The sequence below is a fragment of the Arachis duranensis genome, chromosome 10 (assembly GCF_000817695.3).
Source record: "Arachis duranensis cultivar V14167 chromosome 10, aradu.V14167.gnm2.J7QH, whole genome shotgun sequence".
In the NCBI taxonomy this organism is placed as follows: Eukaryota; Viridiplantae; Streptophyta; class Magnoliopsida; order Fabales; family Fabaceae; genus Arachis; species Arachis duranensis.
Genome location: NC_029781.3, coordinates 97458657 through 97481458, shown reverse-complemented (window position 1 = coordinate 97481458; position 22802 = coordinate 97458657). Strand labels below are relative to the sequence as shown.

General features: G+C 32.1%; 2 protein-coding genes across 2 annotated transcripts; both read right to left on the bottom strand.

Annotated features, from left to right (window-relative positions):
* Nucleotides 1–202: 202 nt before the first annotated feature.
* LOC107471196 (uncharacterized) lies at nucleotides 203–6860 on the bottom strand. Its single transcript, XM_016090641.3, has 12 exons — nucleotides 6600–6860; nucleotides 5747–5872; nucleotides 5447–5534; nucleotides 4904–5197; nucleotides 4578–4736; nucleotides 4106–4246; nucleotides 3881–3937; nucleotides 3363–3501; nucleotides 1538–1642; nucleotides 1224–1420; nucleotides 988–1029; nucleotides 203–882 (listed from the first exon to the last, which is right to left on the bottom strand). The coding sequence occupies exons 2-12, from the start codon at nucleotides 5854–5856 to the stop codon at nucleotides 736–738; spliced, it is 1479 nt and encodes a 492-aa protein (XP_015946127.1). The 5' UTR covers nucleotides 5857–5872; nucleotides 6600–6860; the 3' UTR covers nucleotides 203–735.
* Nucleotides 6861–20421: 13561 nt separating this feature from the next.
* Nucleotides 20422–22526, bottom strand: LOC107471239 (uncharacterized protein At5g39865). The gene has a single exon (XM_016090691.3). The coding sequence runs from the start codon at nucleotides 21946–21948 to the stop codon at nucleotides 20677–20679; it is 1272 nt and encodes a 423-aa protein (XP_015946177.1). The 5' UTR covers nucleotides 21949–22526; the 3' UTR covers nucleotides 20422–20676.
* Between the last annotated feature and the right edge of the window lie 276 nt (nucleotides 22527–22802).

Sequence of the window (22802 nt, the reverse complement as noted above, 5' to 3'; positions counted from 1 at the left end):
ACAACCTAGTATGCAAACATTAATGCAGATTCCAAAGAACAGTCATACCTAAGGGGTATAATGTAACCAGCTTAATTTAATAATTACACTAGTGACTGATTTTACATGAAAAAGCCCGTGACCTTGAAGTTACATGAAAACAAACTCGACTATTATTCCAAAGCTTCCCTTCTCATGACTTTCAAAAAAATAAGATAAAATAAAATTACTAACGCATTGGAAACTTAAAATTCTTATTTTCCATACAAAACTTCCAATTTTAGCTCCTTTAAAGAGTAGGATTGTCCATGAGACCACGACCAAGAAAGAAGAATAAAAGTAGGGGTATGGGATTATCCTATGGTTAGCTATAATTAAAAATAAATAAATAATAATAAAAAAACCAAAATGCAGACCATAGTGTCTAGTGTCTACTATTCCATAAGAACAAAACTAGAGTTCAAGAGTCATGAAATGACACATCAATTCTACGTCTGATAACTATAGAAGCATTGCTACTGGGAGAAAAGGGAAAACTGACATTTTAAACTCAAGTTCTATCCAACTCCAATTCTTGGCATAAGGCAGCAAGCCTAAGATAGCAAGGCAAATCCCACAGTGGCAGCAAAATCTATCTAAATTGGTTCTTGCTTAGACCGGATCGATGCTCAAGTCTGAAAATATGTTGAAGTGGTATCGCCAACGAAGAAAAAGAAAAAAATGTTAAGAATTGAGGCTTCTTACCTAGCAAACAAACTAAAATTCATCTCTGGGCTGTTTATCACCTTTGCTGAGCGAGAAAAGCCACTGAAACATTTGATACATACTGCCAGAGGACGGCTCCTGCTTCGGATTACAGACTGTATCATAGTCATGCTTCTGATGAGGTGCAACTATTTTTTCCTGCGAACAGAGAGATCATGAAAATCAGATCCATAGAGTGACTATTCCGAACTAATATTGCATATCAAACTTCTTACACATTGGACAGTGGGATTGTGCTAATACCTTGAAGACCTCAAATGAACAGAAATCAGAACCATCACAACCCTGTATACAATAGCATTAGAAAGAAGAAACAGAACACATTACTGATGGATAACAGTATAATAGGATTTTAAGCTATCAAAAGTAAAATACTTGAACTTCTGAACCACAGTCAGCTATTCAAATAAGAACAGCTAGAAAAAATCAAGACTAGCATTTTAATTTACATAATCTTCACATGAACGGAATAAACTTACAGGCATTGGAATGGGGTGTTCATTGTGCAGCACTTGCACAAAGTGCTTGCTTTTAGATTTGTCTTGAGCCGGACAACTATACAATATCAGCATGTTATTGCCTGCAAATGGGGCTAGAGTGCTACCCCTCCAGGTTCTTTTCTGTGGAGGCTTTGGAGGGAGCTGCAAAGGTTGCTCCTTCTGAATTTTTTTAAACTCTACATTGTCAACAGCTATTAGACAATAGTAGTAGCACCAAAACACACTTAAAAAATATACATAGTAATTCAGTCATATTTATTTATGTCAAATTGTAATGGATGTTAAAGCCTCACCGGATCCATCAAGAAATAAACCAAGCAGACACGAAAATGGAATTATAGTTTCCGCATGTGCAAACCGAAGTCTTGCCTTTTCAAAGCTTCCGGGAGGGCGTCTTTCTACAGAAGTAATCAGTTAAGTGTAAATGAGTGCAGAAAACAAATGCTTCCAAGTTCACATATTCAGCAAACAATCTTCAAAAGAAGCCACCATTGCATTTATAAAGAAATAATAATTTGCCATTAACTAATTCCAACCAAAGGGATGAGAAATAGATTTAAGAAGACCACATGCTAGAAGAGTATGCCAAATACAACAGTATTGGGTACATGCTTTATGTGGTTATGAGCAAGAAGCTGAAGATTTAAACGAAAGACCAACAGTTAAAGATTTATTGGAAGCAAATATTAAATCTTTTTAAGGATAAATAAATTCTTAAAGAGAAGACATATGTGATCAACAAAAGGCAAGCAAATGGAAGATATTGAGGTCCAATGGTCAAACCACTAAAGGATTAATTGGAGCAATTAAAGTAACCAAAGAAGCAAGAAAGAAATAATCTATTCATTGAAGATGTGGCATTCAGTGGCCAAAATTTGTGTTAATGAGGAACCAGAATAATCTCATATTAAACAAAAAGCACCAACATATACATCAAGATAAAAGAGTACCCAAAGGTATAAATGAAATGGAAGGAATCACTGTCATTATGGTGACCAAACTGTAACGAAGAGGAAGGTAATTTCTTCATACTATATTAATTACAAAGAAACATTAGTTGTCCATATTGAAGAAGGGGATAACAGCTAGAGAAGGTATATATATGGAAACAATGCATGATCAAGAACAATTACAGTGGAATGCGTAAGAGGACTTATTTTGAGCAAAAGGAGAAACCAAATCAAGGCCATAGCTAGCCAGGGGTGCAAAAATTGAACACTCCCTGACCACATTTGAAGGCGATTTATGTAAAGCCAAGACACATGCACGAGAGAGAAATCTGAGCCACCATTGCAATCTACCAATGAAACACAATGCACATACAAGTGAAGCCACCAAGAAATTATGTCAATATGCTAAGAACTGTGCAAAGAACGTCATTTCTTATATCATTATTCTTATTTTCACTGTAACTTCAATAGTGTCGTAGCATTAAGACTTGAGTGAGTTGCTTGGTGAAGACAATAGTGTCCTCAAGTTGTGTAAAATTGCCCAAAGGTAGAGCCAAAGGTGAGTGAAACCTAGTGGTGAAGCAAAGACCAAGAATGCTCATAGGTAACCAAAAGTGAGTAAAACTTAGTGATGAACGGAGGCATCTATTGTAAGGTGGTATACCTTTTGTAACACATCATCCCAAAGGCGGTGGAGACTAGTTGTAAGCTCTACCCCGGTGGCTGAAGCAGGATACACATCACATGCAAGCTTCTCTCTTCCATCACTCTATCCTATGTGTGCATTATACTTACTTTTTTATATATTAACCCCAATTAACCCCAATAAAAGCTTCCTGTTTACTCTAATAATCAAATGCTTTTCAATTTTTCACATTCTTGTATTTTGAGTACAAAATTTAGGAGAATTGTTCTGAATTCTGCTGAGCTACTCTAGCAGAATTTTTAGTGCACGGAAAGTTTTTAAATTTCTTAGGACTTGATTAACCTTTCTCAAATTCCCTGGTACCATCAAAAGTTATTTTTGAAAAATCTTTAATATATGAAATATGATTACCTAAAGAGACTAATCCATACATAAATCTCATAGCCTCAAAAGTTTCATTTAATGAATAAGCCATGCACAAGAAGATATAATACACACTTAACATTACAGTATCTGAAGTACCTTCTTCAGCTTGAATAGCTTGTTCCATAGACTGCACAACATCTTCAAGTAATGGCAATCCCATTCTATAGTTGAGCGAGTTACCATAACCCTTAAGAATATAAGCCTCCAAGTCATCTGTCCACTCCAGCAACATAATCTATTTACACAAGAATGAGCATTTTAAGAATTCATGGCATCCAAACAGCAAGGAAAAAGGTGCAGCGACATGTTAACATGGTTGTTGTAGAAATAGGAAAAATAAGCTAATTTTTTCATGCCCATTCAACAATAGCAACTTTCTGGACATTCAAACTTCAGTTTAACTGCAGTTTCATTTCGAGATCAATAAAAAGCAGAAAAACCATATCAAGATATCAAAGTTTCATTTTATTATCTTCAGTTTGATTTCTCTTTTGGCCATTGTTGTTTGTGTCATTTTTGTTCGTTAGTTCTAATCTATCCTAATTTACATACAAATAAAGAAAAAGTAGATCATTAGGTCACAAAATAGACTCACAGCATCACGACAAACGTACCTCAGAAGGGCCAAAAAGACTACATGCTTGATTGGTAATGTCTAATAAGGATGCTTCCTGTCAGATAAACACAAATTAGGTAATAGAACAGTAATAAGGGAATCAAACTCTATAGCATCACTAAGATTTTCCTTTTCTTCTGATAAAAACATCAAAGATTATATATAAACTCAGAAAGAAAAACATGGTGAAAACCAACAGCAGAAGAGAATGAAAAAATGTTACCTGTTTACACAAAAACCAAAGAGATGATATATCCTGCCTCGTAAAATTCAGTCCATAGCGCCCAATTAATGCAGATGTGATTTCATTCAATACAGGTTCTTTAAGTTTATTAACAGCGGGTTCCTGCTTCTCCCTGAAATGCTGGCCCCATAATTCAAAAAAGTTATACAAACATATTATTGGGCAAAAAGGATAACAAAGCACAATAGATACCATCAGACATCTATTTCGAAATTTATTGTCCAACTTGCTTGAACATTTAAAAATATGAAGTATGCTGCCAATTGTTTACCTCAGGTGGCCTTCAAAATACAAAACTTTCATGTTCAATTTAATAGCCATTCCATGTGGCAAAAGTAAAATGTATCATATTGGCTATGAGCCTATGATTTCATAAGTTTAATAAACATGTAAGGAATTTGCAATAGAAGTACTTATGAAAAATCAATCAAAATTGAAGGCTGCATCATACCTTGTAGTTATGACAACAGTCATGAAATCTCAACATGATGTCGCTAGCACGGCTTTCACTTATAACAGAAAATGCTCGATGTTTCCCAGGTCCAAGGCTACCATTTCCACTAAAAAGCCCCATCCCAAATGCTACCGCACTGGCCGAGGCTCGAGGAACCTATGATGCAGAGAATAATATGCATAAGCATATTTTATAATAAAAAAAAGAAACATCTCTATTTCTTATAATCTAGTTCATCTTGCAGTGTTACTACAACTAATAGTCAAAACAAGACTTTTAAAATGACAAGTTCTACCCAGACAAAAATGTTAAGATAAACTCACCTGAGTTGCCCTTATTGTATATATGTTTGGATGGTACTCTTCATCAAACAAACTTGGAAACTTTTCTCTAATTTTGAGTCCAAGATCATATAATTCTTCCTCTCCTTTGCTAATCAACTCACCACCCTTGAGCCTTCCTTGCCAAGGAGATTTCCATCCATCTAGCCAGGAAGGAACTCTTTCCAAATGCAAATTTCGCCTTCTGGCATCCTTTATAAGATCTTCCAAACGTAATGACAAATTATCTAACTCTCTTATCCTTTTCTTTGTAGGAGAACGAGTTCCATGCCTTGCCTGGGTACATAAAGTAGCATTTTAATCCATCTGTACATTAGCTCAATACCCTCAATCACAACAAGCTGGACATTCCATATAAAGATTAACCCTTTACTCGCCAATGTTGAACGATTTTAAAGCAAACAACATAAAAAGCTAAGAACACAAATGTAAGAACTACTATTATAAAAACCAATATTGAGATGCAACATCCTTCATCATAATTGATAAATGAAACCATTATCCTCGCATTGCTGAGAAAATTACCACGAGATTTAAGTGAGTTGGAACACATCCTTCAGGAACTTTAGAAGGTATAAAATTACCGTTTGCAATTTCTTTCACAGCACCATACCTGGGAAACAAAATTCAGCAAGAAAATTTAATCAATCTCATTTGATAAGATCAACACATATGCAACAAAAACGAATTGGTAAAGCGAATTGCCTGGAAATACAAAACGCTGATCAAAATCAAACAAAAATAGATACCCTAATATGTTTCATTTTCAAATATCAACACATAAAAGAGCGATTTGAAATTATGATTGGGAATTGAGAGAGAGACCTGGAAACAGTGGAGAGATGCTTGCGAACATCGAACGCTTCTTCGGCGTTGAAGCAGTTGAACGCAGAAAAGAATATTACCATTAACAAAGCTACGATAGGCTTCTTCATTCTCTTTGATTGCACTCTGCAGAACCCACCATCCACTGAATAATAAACAAACCACCTTTTCTTGCAACGTGAAAAAAAAAATGGAACGAACCGGACCTGTTATCATTCAAGTTTTGAACCAAACCAAACCTTTCTTGTGTATTCCAAACTCCAAAGTCAAATCATTTTAAGCCGGTTTATAATGGTTCAGAACCGGTTAAACCAGTAGACCGGATGATCCCAAATTGACAAATTCCCAACACAAGTAGAAAAAGGATTTGAAAATAAACACAGGCAGAAGAAGCAGAAGAACGAAAAAAGTTCAACCCAAGAGAATCAGAACAGAATGGTGATGAGCAGAAGAAAGAAGAGAGGAATTCTTGTAATATAAGAAACAAAGAAATGAATTCAAAGACTTAGAATTGAGAACAGAATTATTGAAAATCAATACACACTAAAACAAAACATACACAAAAGTTCAATCCATCAGCAACGAAGTCAGAATCACAACAAATTTCAACACAGGCTTCTGCTAATCAAGTATTCAACAACAAAAACTCAAAATACAAAAACAAAAAACTCACCATCTAAACCCAGAAAATCTTAAGAACAGAAAAACTAAGCAAAGAATCCAAACTCAGAATCGAAACTGAATTCAGAATCACATCAACAACTCCAACTCAGAACACAATCTCAACTCAGACTCTAGTACACAAACTCAACTCAGAATCTTAGAAATTGAAACTGAAGAAGCAGTGGCTTACTGGAGACACGAGGGAGGAACGGCTGTGACAGAGTGAGCTTGGACAGAGAGTGAGCTTGGAAGAGGATCAGTTCGCGACGGCGAGGCTTCGGGCAGAGATTCACGGAGAGAGGACGCGCTTGAAGAGGATCGAGCATAGAAGCGGGCTTGACGACGGCGACGCAACAGCAGCTCCGAGCAGAGGGATCGCTGGTGGGGCTGGAGTGAGAGAGAGGGGTATTCACTATTCAGGGTTGTGTGAGAGAGAGGGGTAGGTATTCTGAGGGTTTTTTCTTAATTAAACTGAAAATCGCTAAAAAAACCGGCCGATCAAACCGGCTCTATTTTTAGAACACGGCCTTAATGCCTTTTATAATAAATTGGAAAAATAGACAAAAGTACACCCGAATTTTCACACGGTGGACAGATGTACTCCTGAATTTTTTAATAAGTTATTTGCACACATAAATATAAAACTTCGTTGTCAATTCTACCCTTTCGTAACCTGAGTAAATTTTTCGGCAGTGGTGGAGTCCAGGTGACACGGTATTGTATGATATGGCCAATTTGAGGTGACACTATAGAAAATAGAAATATTCATTATGAAATTTGTTGAAATAAATATAAGAAAAAGGAACAATGAAATAACTCCTCTTCTTTCTCTAATCTCTTCGAACCATATGAACCCTAACACAGGAAATGATAATAACAATTTTTTAAACTCCAATCAGAAATCTGCAAGTCCAAATGAGAACACCAAAATCAAAAAACCCCTTTGTCCAAAGCAACTAATTTTGAGTTGCAGCCATTGTTCTAGTTTTACTTGCTGATTTTCTTCCACTGCTTTCGATCAAGCTTGTTCAGATACTCCCATATGCTCCAGTATTAATCCGTTGCAGTCTTAACAGTGCAGCATCAAATTCTTGAGTTGTGGTCACTCCCACACTGTCCTTTGAGTTGTTTGTCCTTTCATCTCTTTGTAAAATTATTCCAAATATGCATATCACAGAAGCGATGATGAACTCCATGTTGCATAGCTGGAATTAGACCCTGTTCAATTAATATGTGTAAATACATACCTTTTGTTGGTCACTAATAAAGTTTCAACCATGAACCTTGTAGTTGTCCAAGTCATTGTGTAAATGCTCCAAGAGTTATCTCTAGTTTCTGAATCCACCACGTCATAAGCAATTGGGAAAATCTAATTGTTGGCATCTTGACCTATTGCAGTGAGTAGAAGTCCTCCATAAAAGCCCTTTAAGAATGTGCCATCAAGGCCAATAAAAGGTCTACACCCTTTTCTTGTATTTATTTCAACAAATTTCATAATGAATATTTCTATTTTCTACAGTGTCACCTCAAATTGGCCACATCATACAATACCGTGCCACCTGGTCTCTACCACCGCCGGAAAATTTACTCAGGCCACGGAAGGGTAGAATTGACAATGGAGTTTTATATTCATGTGTACAAGTGACTCATTAAAAAATTCAGGAGTACATCTGTCTACCATATGAAAATCCGGGTGTACTTTTGTCTATTTTTCCTAATAAATTTTAAATATTTAAGATTTTTTAATTTTTATACTTCTAAATTTAAAATAAATTATTTAAATTTTTTATAAATTAAATAATAATTTTTCATATATTTTTTTAAATATTGACTAAACTTTGGTATAATATTTAGTTTTTCAATTTTATAGTGTGTGTTTGGATTTACGTTAGTGAAACTAGAGTTTGAATGAAAGTGAGTCTGTAGAATTGATTTTGGATAGAAGTGAGTTTACGCCAACATGATTTATGTTTGGATAATATTAGTTAAAATCACTTTTAGATAAATAATTAATTAATTACTAAAAAAATATAATATTAAATTATAATATTATTTTTTAAGTAGTATTAGTTATAGTTTTATTATTATTTATTATTAATTTTTTATATAATTTATCATTTTTAATAGGAACAATAATACATATTATAAAAAATTAGAATAATAAACAATACACGTAATTTAGAATAATTATTTTAATACTCTTAGTATTCTTTTATTTAGTATTATTTTGGATGATAACATTTTATTACTTATGACTCTATTGTTAGATATGATCAATCTTTTATTTATTTTGTTTTTTTAATAAAATTAATAATTCATATTATAATAAAATTACAATAAAAATTTAATAAAAAAATTAAAATATGAAAAAAATATTAAAAGTGATAAAAAAATTATGGAAAAAATCAACAATGACCAGCAACAAACCTTAACGTACGTTGAGTGAACGCAAAAACTATAATTTTTTTGCTTCGAGTGAATGGATTTTTGAGATACAAAATCACTTCTGCTTTCAGAGAATAAAAGTTGCCAAACATCAAATAACAGCGTTCAATGAACTTAAACGCACTTCTATCCTCTCCAACGTAGTTGCCAAACACACCCATGGTGTTTTTCAAAATCTCGTGTATTCATTTAAAATCAAGGTTCTGAAAACTGAACCGGTCATCGAACCGTTTTAGTCACTGGTTCACTGGTTTACTGGTCCAACCGGTCTAACAGTGGTTCAACCGAAAAAACCATTCCTTAATAAAATAATAAATAAATTATAAATAAACAATCATCCAAATTAAAAGTATTATATAAACCAGAATATTATGATCTCATTCAAATACAAACTCAAGTCAAATAACAAAAACAACCAACTAAACATAAAACATCAATATCCAAGTTTGTCATCAATCATATTTATTCATATTCACAATTTTATCACAAAAATTGAATTCAGTGAAACCATTTATCCACTTAAAATGAAAATGGCAAATAAAACACCTGCTCTAAGAACATTAGCAACAGCATCCTCTGTTGATTTTGCATACTTCTGATATTCATAAACAGTGGCACTACATGCTACGATTTAATATTAGGAAGGGTACTAGTTATGCCCATTAGAATTACTTAGTTTTTTAAGAATATAGATGAGAGACCTTTATCAATGTACGAAAGGAATTAATGAATTGATATTGAACTTGGTTCAATTTGGAGTTTCTCTCCCTAACTCAAAGAGGGAGCTCTAACATTGGTGCTCTCCTTTAGAGGTTTCTTCTATTTTTCATGGAAAAATAAATAACTCAACAATCTGAAGATACATTTTCAATATTCTATGAAAAATATGGTTATGGATGGACACCTGAGGAGCAGAGATTCATAGAGGTGGAAAGAGGTTTGAAAGGGAAAGCTCTAAGATGGTTTTAGTTATGGAAGGCGCTCAATTCATTTGCCAATTTGAAAACATTCGAAATTGCGTTCTATCATCCCTACCAACCGGATATGCGTCCAAGATTGCCAGAAATTTGTTGGAATGAAGTTGCAGAATAAAAAATTGAGTGGGAAAAGATTAAAGCTGGACTAAGACAACAACAGCAACTACCACAAATCGATCAAGAAGCAACCAAATCTCAGCTATCAACAGAACAAGACTCGCAGTAGCATCAACAGAAATTCAAGAAAAAAGAGAGGACGAAATCGATGCAAATTCAGATTCAACAAGCAATTTAGCAACAAATCCAACAATAGATCACAAATTCAATTTCACAAAATCAGTTCACAAATCAACAAGTCCAGAATATGAAATGGACGAAGAAGAAGAATCAGATTTCAATTTTGAATTTCAACCACAACAACAGTAAAAAGAATCAAACAGAAATTGCAGATCAAGCACGAATTCAAAATTCAAATCCAGAAATTCAATAAAAAATAACTCTAAGTGATTAAGCATAAAAAAACTAAGCAAGATCTTGAATGAATAAACTAAATCATACTAATCTAACCAAGCAAAAGAGGAAAGAGACATCTCTAAATCTGAACAACAAATGAACAAAAACAAGGCAAGAAAATAACCATTACTTTCAGCATGAGACTCTGAGAAGTGAGCAATGAGCAGAGTATGAGGGAGAAGGAGCAAGAACGCTGGTAATGAGAAGGTGAGACGACGGTCGACTAGGCAATGAGCACGATGACCCACGACGTGCGACAGATGACGGGCTACCAGGAGAACATACAGGCGGACGCACCGATTGTTTAACGTTGAGTCAAGCCTTGCGGCGGCGGGGGAGACTGTAACCTAGGGTTGAGAGTTGAGAGAGGAAGGACTGATAATCGGGGGAATGGCTTAGGAGAGAGTGGCTGGAGATGACAGTTGCGACGACGAGGTGGCACGGTGGTGGCTGGACGGAGCAAGTGACAGAGTCATGGAGGAGCTCGAAGGCCAGATGTTGCTGCGGGTAGTGTGAGTGAGTGAGTGCTCAAGGACGGGAGAAGAGGATTAGCCAATTAGGTTTTGGTGGAAAATCTGAAAACCGGCCGGGTTCCAATTCGGTTTGACTGACCGGTTCCATCCAGTTTGGCGGTTCAATAACAGTTTTCAAAAAGGACGGTTATGATTTCTGTCTGAATCAAAAACTTCATCGGTTCACGGTTCGACCGGCCAATTCGAACCGATTTTCAGAACCTTGTCTAAAATTGTTCGTTTGTATTAATAATTGTAAGCAATGTATTATCAATACACAGAAGATGTGTTGTAATTAGGGATGGCAAATAGGCGTAAACCTGCTAGGCCAGTCTGTGTAATCCACTAAAAAAGGCAAGCAGGGCTAAAAAATTGGGACCATCAAATAGTAAAAGTCCGCCTAACTTAACCTGCGGGGTATTTTCGTAATTTTTTTTGCCAAAACCCAACTTACAAGAAAATAAAGATAAAAATTGAATTTTTTGAATTATGTTTATTTTGCTCTGGAGATAATATTTATAATTATGTTTTGGATTACGTTTATTTTGTTTTGTAGACAATATTTATAATTATTTTTTTATGAGAACTTGGTTTATAATTATATTTATTAGATATTTATAATTACAAAGATTTTAATGTTTGTGAATATAAAAATTATAATTTTTTATACTTTTAGAAATTATAATTAAAAAACACCATAAAATCTAATAATTAAATATTACACTAAAATTTAGTCAATATCTAAAAAATTAGTCATAACTTTTTAGCACCATAACAAATACTTCATAAAAAAGTTTTATTGTTTTTTTTCAAAAACCAATATATTGAAAACAGAAATATTAGGTATCCAAATCTTTTAAGTAATAAAGTTTAACCAAATTGTTAAAAATAAAAACCACTCACGCACCTCTCTCTCTCTCTATTTTAACAATCCTCCCTACTTCTTCTTCTCTTCCTTCTCCTCCTATGTTCCTTCTTCCTTTTTCAATGTCATTGTTGCTGTCGTCACTGCCGCCACCATCATCTTCTTCTTTTTTCTACTTTAACGTCATCGTCGCTACTGCCATCGCCATCGTCGTTATTGTTACTATCACCGTTGTCTTCTTTTTCTTGTTATTTTTGTTGATGTTGTTGTGTAATTTTTTTCTTCGTTTTTTTCTTCCTCGTCCTTTTTTATTTTTATCGTAATTGTCGTCATCTTCATCTTCTTCTCCTATAAATATTCAGAAAACTAAAGCACATAAATTTTGATTTTTGGTGCAGCAAAAGTTTGTGTGCTGTACTTCAAAAATTTGTGTGTTATATGCAAAAATTTGTATACTATACCAGTAAAATACGCGTAGTACGTAAATTTTAGTGTACAATACAAAAATCTTGATCCATAGTATAAATAAAAGCCCAAGCCAAATATTAATGATTTCTAATTAGGGGTATTCATGGATCGGATCGTATCCGCAGATCCGCGGTAAATATCCGCATTCGATCCGAAAATTGCGGATACAATCCGATCCGCAAATTGATCGGATCGAATTGGATCGTGGATATCTGCTCTACATCCGCAGATTTGCACAATAATAATTAAAAAATAAATAAATATATATATGTTTGGTATTATATTTACTTGTTTGTATGTTTTAGTTAGTAATTATTATTCATATATTGTATTATTTTATTTTTGTTATTTAGAAAGAGTTTGATTAAAAATATTTTAGGAACAAATAGGTTTAAAAGTGTGAAAGAAATATTTTTATTGAATTTTTTACATAAAAATATGATTAAAAAGAGAATGCTCAACTATGCGGGTATATCCGATATCCGATCTGATCCGACACTAAAAAGCACGGATATCATATCCGATCTGATCCGATAGAAATTGTGCGGATCGGATTGAATTTTTGGCTATATCCGATCCGATCCGATCCGTGTACACCCCTATTTCTAATATCTAAAAAGTAAGTGAATTAGTAGAACGATTTTATCTAAATAAGTTTAGTGTCCAAGAGAAATTTCACATTAGAATATAAGCTCAACATTATAAACTTGATATTTCTAATCATGTTGAATTAAGTAACTTGTGCACAATTTTTGAGTTATGTTATGATATTTTTAATCATGTTGAATTAAGTAACTTGTGCACAATTTTTGAGTTATGTCAAGGGTTAACGAAAACAGGAAAGTCTTTAACATATCTTTTGATTGATCGTTTGATTCGCTTGGTATTAACTCTTTATATTTTAAGTGCTACAATTGAGAGATTTTTTAATTATGAATATTGTGAATAATAGACTTAAAAATAAAATGGAAGATGAATTTCTTGTTAATTATCTTTTGATTTACATCGAGAAGAAGATTGTTAAAAGATTTTACGCAAATTCTATTATCGATAAATTTATGATATGAAGAATTGACATGTACCGTTTCATTAGTAAAAAGTACACATATTTTTGTATTTTAAAATATATTCTCTCTCAGTATAATTTTTTAATGCATCTTACATTATATAATTTATTTGCATAAATCTTATTTTAATATTATATATGTTATTGGTCTCCCATAATATTATTTTTAGATCCGTTTCTGTGTATTATGCTTTGAAAATTTGTATGCTATGTTTCGAAAATTTATGTACTATATACAAAAATTTATGTGTTATATCAAAAAGTTTGTGTTATGTGTAAAATTTTGTGTGTTATGCTTCGAAAATCTATGTGTTATGCTTCAAAATTTAGGTATTTTTAATAAAAATTTATATGTCGCAGAAAATGCAAAAAATACAACATACACTCTAATTATACACTAGTAAAGCACGTGTATATGCATATTATTTTGAAAATATCTTTTATTATTAATGAACTAACTTAATTTCTAAAAAAACTTGTCCATAAAACATCATTCTATTCGAATCGAAATATAAATATTTAGGAACTTATTTCTCATTTTACTCTAAAAGAGACGAGCAGATTATTGATGAGTAGCAATGGTGTGTTGTTCAAAGTTCAAACCAAAAGGGAGTGTTGTTTCCTTCTTAACCTATTGAGCCAATATAAAGCCCTGTTTTGTCGAGTAAAGATTTGACCAATGAGAATGCAACGCCCAATTCCAAAGAAACCCTGTTGGCCCAGTCCTAGGGAAGTACACTGTGTTTGGACGAGTCTCTTACTTTTTTGTTGTTGGATGAGTCTTAAATGGAAGAGTAGAGATTTTTCCTTTTTTCGGACGTGAAGAGTAGAGTTATTAGTTGTTCACTCCCTTGATGAAACTTACGTGCTGCTTTTTGGTTGGGTTGGGTTGGGTTGTGCATGCTTCATTGGCCAACAGATTTAGTCTTTTTTTTTTTATTTATCCAAACGGTATCCCTCAACCCGACAGGTTAAGGACTAATTCGTCGCAGATCTGAGCTCCATTTAAGAGTCTGCCGTTGGCCAATGAATTGCTGCATGCACAAGACGAGGTTCGAACTCCCGATACTTGCTTAAGCGGACGAGTGAGCTGACCACTTGACCAATCTAAGTTAGTTCACTATGGATTAGTCTTTAACCTATTGAGTTAGAGGATACTGTTTGGATAAACAAAAAAAATAAATTTAACTTTGACAAAAAATTAAATAAATAAAATTTAATTAATTTAAATTGGTCTAATAATTAACTCGTTAATTTATTTAAATAAGTGCTAAAAATTTAAATTCTACCTTATGAATACAATAATTTATTGACCAATAACAAATTTTTAAATAAAGTTCAGATCTACGATAAAAATAAATAAATAATTTTTTTAACAAAACACCCTTGATTCTCAAAGAACTTTGGTACTTAGGTCTTTAACAAACTTTTATTAATGTAGTTTTTTGATAAATTATTCAATCGGTAAGCAAAATTAATTTATCTTATAATAATATTTTTAAAATTTAATTGTCTTATAATAAATTTATTAAAAATTTATTTTTTAACATGTATATTAAAAATTTTATTAAAAACAACAGAATGACCAATATGTTTGATAAAAGTTATTCTTAAAATTTTATAAATAATGTAAATTAATTAAAATTAAAATATGCAATCTAAAATTCAATTATATACTAAATTATCCATAAAAATGGCACAATTTAGTATTCGATTCGTAAAAATATTATTTATTTTTAAGAATTTTGTAAAAAAAGTTTGGAGTAAAAAGGTAAAATAATCAAACAAATTTTAATTGCTTGGTAAATCAATTGTAGTTGTACTAATGAGTAAATGTGAATAATTTTTTTTATTCCTTAAGCATTCACCATTATTGATAGCATTGATTAATAATCTTAATCTCTAATCTAATTAAAAATTACAAAGGTGACTATAAAATGCTTTTTCATGCACAAGAGAGGGAGGGAGATTGAACCCTACCACGCACTTAAGTAAAGGAATTAGTAACAGATTAGTTAATGTGAAATCTTTTCTTAATGCTGCAAGTTATACTACTATAGCAGCCAATTGCTAATAATTTTCCATACTTTAGAGTATTTGATTACAAAGTATATCTTTTTGGGTTGGAAAGAAATTGCAATCTGATCTATTTATTATTTATCTTTACAGCCTAACGACTACATTGCACTGCCGGCCTAGTAGTGCTCTTTATTTATTTATTTATTTATTTATTTATTTATTTATTTATTCATGGCCATAGGATGCATGTCACTTCTCGATTACTTTGATGCATTCAGTTTGCCCCTTTTACTGATGATCTTGTTTGGCTCTTAATACATATCAAATGAATAAATAAATAAAAATAACCCTGATCTTGATCTATGAGATTATGAAATCAATTCTTAAAGGTAATACTGTGGTTAACAGTAAAAAATTGAAGAAGAATGAAGATTATTTTTTTTAGGAAAGAAAAAACTTATAAAAATTTGTCACGTGTAATGTCCATGTTTTTTTAAAATTTAGTAAAAATCTTCATTTTTTATTCAGTTATACTATTCATCAAAGAAAATTTCATATTATAATTTTATCAATCATAATTATAAATTTGTTAAAAAGAAAGATAAATAAAAATAAAACATAATTACTATATTTTTAATAAAAATTAAACGAGTTAAACATATTTAAAAAAAAATAAAATATATAGCCTACTACTTTATTAGTAACTCTATTTATAAATTATGTTATAAAAGAGCGCAGCACTTTCTATTTTACTTAGAACATGTTTGCATTTACCGTTACTATTTTCTATTTAGATATTAATGATATATATTGATATGTATGTTACAATACATTTATCAATGAAGATATTATACTCTAGAAAAATGAATTATTAAACAGCTGCCAATTCCATTCAATCATTATTGTCATCTACTATGTAACCCTTTAGAAGGATCATGATATATGTAGGATTGGTCACAAATTAAAGGACACTCGGTTAGTGTATGCATGATGAGTGAGTCTCTCACCATAAATGTACGTGTTTATAACAAGATTTCATTTTATTATATTTAAAATTTTTTTTTCATAAATATTTTATTTCATTTTATTTTAGTTCGCAAGTTAAATTAAAATTAACTATTTTTTTTCCCAAAAGATAAAAACATGAAACGTGATTAAAGGGGGATATGTAGGTGAAGTAGAAAAAGAAAAGAAAGTTCGTTGCTTTGGCACAAATCATTAGTAGCATTACTGCATTTAGGTGTGTCCCAATGTACAAGCTTTAATGTTAAAAATGGAAGCACATGGAAGAATTCCTTGAATTGAAAACATATATAATATAATTAGGTACTTCAAGTGCGGCACCGCCTTGTAGTAATGATCACTACCAAGTAGTATTCTACTATTCTATAATATTCTTTCTCACTTTATAAGTGTCCCTTTTAGAAGGGTAGTTGTTTTGGAAGAGTTTTAAGTGTATTGAAAATATTAGTGTTCTAGATATTTTAATCGTTAATTTGAATTATAAAAAATATACATAATATATATTAATTAAAATCTACGATTAAAATAATTAGAATATGGGTATTTTTAGTACACTTATAATTTTTTTAATTGTTTTAACTTTTAAGAGTGTGTTTGGAACAAATATTTTTAAAATTAAACAAAAAAATAATTGAATTAATAATATAAAATAAGAATAATTTAATTTAAAAATTAATATAATGATTTGATTTTATATTTTTAAATTTTACCTATTACATAACTTTTGATCATAACTAATAATTATTATTAGACTGTCACATAGATCACCGTCGGATTATTGTTAGTTTTTTGTTTGTCTAAACTTTTTTTTATATTAATACTTATTAAAAAGAATAAAAATAATTTTTTGTGTTTTGAATACACTAAATTATTTTAATTGTAATCAAATCTTCAAACGAAGAATTTTGATATTAGTTATAATATAAATTTTATGGATCTAGAAATCAAATCCATTTTTAATTTTTATCTATTCCAAACATAAAATTTAATTTAAAAATCAAATTATTTCTAATTCATTTGGATTTCAAACCCACCTAACACAAAATAGTAGTATACTTATAAATTAATTGTTTCTAGAGAGTATATATACCAAGGAAGAAAAGTACACAAAATTTTAAAGTAGGTGGTTTAGTTGGATTAAAAATTTAATAGTGTGTAATTTATTTGATTATTATACAGAAAAATAAACAGTCTAAAATTTTTTCGATAACACATTTTTTCTATTCTGACTCGTAATCACTGTATTCAAATATTTTATTTTTTCTTCTGAACCAAAACCTATGTGATTATCCATAAATTAAAGATGAAAAGATGCTTCACAAATCAAATAGTGAGTTCAGATGGTTTCAAGCAAAGTAAAAAAAGTGAATCACTAAATTTATGCACTAAAAAAAGAGGAAAAAAATAAAAAATTGAGGCCAAAAGGTAAAATAAAATAATTGAGGCCAAAAGGTAAAATCAATTCTAATTTGATGTAGAAAAAAAATCAAAGAAGATGAGTTATCATTTTGTATAACTACATTATAACTTGTTAAAACTATTATCTTTTTGCTACACATTTTTAAGTAAGAAGGAAAAAATGAAGGTTGTTTTTTCGGCTATAAATTAAAGATCACAATTAAAATTTGAAACCAAAGAATAGATTATGGTTTGAATCGTTGAAGTCTAAAAAAAAAGAAAGAAAGAGAAGTAATTAGTCAACTCTATCAGTCATGAAACTCTGCTACTGTTTTATTATTTCTCTGCGTCTTTACTCTAATTTTTTGGGAAGAAAAATACAAAGTCAAAGATGTTCTACCAAACACAAGTTTTAGAAGCTTCACTCTTATATAAAAAGGTATACGGCCAGAAATTGAAGTAAGAAAAGAGAACCCACAAATCTGAATCGATCCACCACCTTCACCAAATTTGAAGTTTTAAAAGTAATGCACCTACACTAAAGGGAGCATTCCCTCAAGATAGAAGACAATATTAGAGAGTTCTAAAATTGGGTTATGCTTATAGCTTTTAAAGTATTTGAATTCTTCTCCTTCATGTTATGGTTCTTCAGTTTTATTTTTTTCTTTGTTTCATTAAATGAAAAAGGCATAAATGTCAAAATTTAGAAAAAGACATCGAGAGAAAAAGTAAACAGAATCAATTTGGAAAAAGCTAAATGATTATGTCAATCTCTTTTGTAATCTGTTTCTGTTTTTTTTTTTTNNNNGAGGTATCCCTTATTAAGTTAGGTGAGCACTTAGTGTTGAGAAGTCTAAGGAGTGAATCTAACCAAATTAAGTTTGGTTAGAAATTTGGTTTGTCATGGATAGATTAGGGAATATCCTAGGGAACTGGTGTATGTAAATCTTTGAAAAGATAGTAGAAATTTTACTATGGTTGTGGTGGAGACTAGATGTAGGTCATATTGCACAAGATAGTTGAACTAGGATATATGGTTGTGTACTATTCTCTTCTCTGCTCTGTTTCTAGTTAGCTCATTACGAGACAAAATTAAATTGTCTCTTATATAATCACTTTCGCAGACACATCAGAATATGTTTTTGGCGATAAAGTTTAAAAAAAAGAATAAATGACGATTTGTATCCATAAAAGATGAAAATACTAACATAGGTAGGGGTGGCAACGGGGCGGGTAGGGGCGGGTTTTTGCTCTACCCGACCCCGCCCCGCTCAACAAAAACCCGCATCGAACCCGCCCCGCTTCTACCCGCGGGTAGTAAAATGTTAAACCCTAACCCGCCCCGTTTAGAATCGGTATCCTCACTAAATTTAAGTTTTGGAAGTTTTATCCTTATAAAAAAGAATAAATGATCATTTGTATCCATAAAAGATGAAAACATTAACATAGGTATCCACACTAGATCAAAACTAAACTTGTACCCACGTAAGATGCTCTCTGTGTGACAAAAGTACCCTAAGTGGCACTCCAACCCTCCAAAAACAGGGCACTTTTGTCACATAGAGGACATCTTGCATGGGTAGCTGTTTAGTTTCAATTTAATGTGAGTACATATGTCAGCGTTTTCATCTTTCATAGGTACAAATGGTTATTTATTCTTTAAAAAAAAATTAAAAGTGACCCTAGATTCAACTCTCATTCTCTAAATCATTAAAAACCTTTATAAATATATAAGAGAGTAACTATCAAATTATAATTTAATTTAATTATTATAATAGTAACACTATATCAACTAAAAAATAATAGTATCCTTTCTATTTTTTATAATGTCATTCTAGGCTATACATAATTTCTTTTTTACATTATATATATGCATGGATTTGTAAAAAAATAAGTGATATTATTAAAATAAGAATGACAATATTCATTCTCTATAACTTATTAGAATACTAATAATAATGATAGAAATACACCACTTTTAAATTTTTTTAGAACAAAACCACAAAATTATTTTTATAGATATTAAGAACTTATTTATCCTAGTATAAATGAAGTTTGAATGATATCTCCTATGTACACAGCACAAGAAGTTGAGCTTATAATAACTATCATTTATTTTTTCTATCTTATAAGATCAGAAACTAATTGCAATACGCTTAAATTGCTACTGTAACTTAATACTAAAACATAATTGTTCTTTGGAACCGTAGAATGAACATAAGCATCTAGTAATAAATGATTAAATTAAAGTTACATCTTTATGAAACTTCTTTAACTTTAAACTTCTTTAATACCTAGTAATAATTTGGTTTCGTACTGTTTTGTCGGTTTCCATAAGAAAATGTTTCAGTAGTCACGAATCTTTGTCAAGAGTCTTAAGAAACATGGTTTTGACTAATTCACAAGATCTCCGGCAAAACTTGCACAAGAAAATGTCTCCCTGGCTAACATCATGCTCTTATTTTTTGCATCACTTTCTTTGACTTATTATTATTATTATTATGAATTCATGATTATTATGATTATTAGCAACACCTGAATCTCATGTTCTAAGGGGATGCATACAATGTTCAATTTAATTAGTGGAGAGAATCAAATAAAATTTGGTAACTAAATTGATAGGTTTTAGTTCTCATCAAAAGCATTCAAGCACCAAACATAATTTCACTGCTAACTAAAACATCACAGCATTGAAAAAATTTGAAATTGAACAAAGAATTAACATATTATGCAGTAACAGCACTAGCTGTGCAGAAAAACTTGCTTCCTTTTTCTGTTTAATATGATCAATTACATCAATATATCAGTCACCAAAACTTCACTGTACATAAAAAATAAAAAATAAAATAAGAAAGTTTGGATATGAAACAAACACCAGAAGACACAACTCAAAAAAAGAAAAAAAAAGATTGGATCCAAATTCCAAAAACAATTGGTTTCCAAGAACAATATAGTTAAATGTAATACTATTATGATGAAAACTAGTAGCAGCAAATTGGGCATCTAATTAGTCCATTTTCATTGCAATCAGGGCAACGCTTGAATCCACAATCACCAACCTCATCACTATCCTGTTCTCGTTGTTCTTCTTCATCATCATCATCATCATCATCATAGCCTTCATCATAGTAGATTTTGCAGCTTCCATAACAGGTTTCACAAGGCACAAACCTTATATCACCACATGCCTCACACACTCCTCCACCATCAACATTATTATTCTCATCAATCTTCTGACAACACTGAAGCAACTTCTCAAGCTTCCCTTCTTCATGCATTCTCTGAATTTCCTCAGCTCCACCAATGTAGTTTCCTCCAACAAACACCCTCGGCAACCCTCCTCCTTTACCGAATGCGCCACCGGCCCGGAGTAGCTCCTTGAGCTCCTCCTTAAACCCTGAATGCATTGACACATCTCTCTCATCCATCTTAACACCCAATCCTTTCAGAATAAGCCTCACATGGCAGCAATCCTCATAAGTCTTCCTTACCCCTCTAAGGCTTGTGAAGTAAAACACAACCTTTTCCTTCTTCCCGAATGGGGTGTGCTTAAAATCATCATCATCATCATCATCATCACAGATCTTCTTCTTTTCCTCATCATAAGAGAATCCATTACATTCAGAAACTCCATTTTTTATGAGATATGGCTCCCCTCCCTTTTTGGATTCATCATTTCCATGATTATTCTCTATGAAACAACAAGACTTGTTGTTGGGTGGATTTGGATCAAGATGGTCCCTGTTAACATTGACATCAAAGGAGAAGCTTCTTACAAAGTGATGATTTGGTGACCTCATCAAAGGGCTTGTTGTTGTTGTTGTTGTTGTTGTGTCCTCAAGACCTTCCATGAGTTCCCATGTGTTAATTGTCTCTGGCTCCTCATCACAAGGTGGTGTTGTGATTGGTGTCTTTGGCATCATAACAACCTTTGGCAACTTCTCCTCAATCATATTGGACCATGTCTTTGCATTTGAGATCAAGACCTCCTTCTCCTTCTCATTCTCACTCTCATTCTCATTGGTGAATCTGAATCCATTGGCAGCCCCAGAAGAAGCAGAAATCTTGGTTGATAAGTGATCAAGAGAGCCAAGTGTGGTTGATGTAAGTGCCACAACATGGTAACTGTCCCCTTTTCTCTGAGGTGGGTGGTGGACATGCATCGAATAGCTTCTGGGCATTCTTTCAGAATAAGCACAAGAGTTGCAATGGATGCACCTCTTTTCCTTTTGCTTTGAACTAGCACAACCCATTTTCAATCCCAATTATCAAATCCAATCACAATGTGTTAAAACAGAATTGTACTGATGATTTTGGTGGAAAGAATTTTCTAGAAATGATGTTTCAATCAGAGAGGAACAAGTCTTAAATTGGGAAAAAGAGAAAGGGGAAACAGGGAAGGAAACTGAAGTATAATAATTGAAAGTCAAACAAAGATGGCTGAGAGTGAGGGAGAAAAAATCAATGATTTAATCACCAAATATTCTTCATCAACAACATCTAATCTAATCTAACTGTAACATACACGCTTTTCCCCTGTCTCTCTCTAGATTCTTTAGAGAGAAAAAGAGAAATAAAGTAGTAGTAGTAGTAGTAGTAGAATGCAGCTTCTGGCTATTAAAAAAAAGGATGTAGAAAAAGAAAAGAAAAATATAGGGTTGGGGTTTGATGGGATTTTATAGAGGAAATGGTGTTTTTGAAGCTTGAATTTTGAATGATTCTGATTGAGATATTGATTCTCTCTCTTCTCCAAAAACTAAGGAGGAATCGAAACTCTCTCAAAGTTTGTTACAGCAACCTTGGCAGTACATGGTGAGTTTCATGTGTTAATTAACGTTGTTGTTACATTTCATAGTTTCATTACATGGAATAAGCCGGTTTTCTCTGTCGGTTGAAAGTATGTTACTGGCGGGTGGCGGCAATGTTGGAAATACACGCGATTTCTGGCGCGTGGATCAATGGAAAAACAGATGTCATGGAACCTTCTAAAACTTGAAAATTGCTCCATTTGTTAGAGAAAATAAACCCAAAATTGCTGAAAACGTCCATAGGATTCTAATTAGTAATTACACTAGAGGTTTTTGAAATTGAAAAAATCACACCAAGT

Bases quoted from the DNA above. Each gene is read 5' to 3' on its own strand.
- LOC107471196 (XM_016090641.3), bottom strand. From the start codon at position 5,856: ATGAAGAAGCCTATCGTAGCTTTGTTAATGGTAATATTCTTTTCTGCG. The intron at 5,535-5,746 runs GTCTCTCTCTCA...TTTGTTTCCCAG, and splicing joins CATCTCTCCACTGTTTCCAG to GTATGGTGCTGTGAAAGAAA. The intron at 3,938-4,105 runs GTAACATTTTTT...TTTATCTGACAG, and splicing joins TTTGGTTTTTGTGTAAACAG to GAAGCATCCTTATTAGACAT.
- LOC107471239 (XM_016090691.3), bottom strand. From the start codon at position 21,948: ATGGGTTGTGCTAGTTCAAAGCAAAAGGAAAAGAGGTGCATCCATTGC.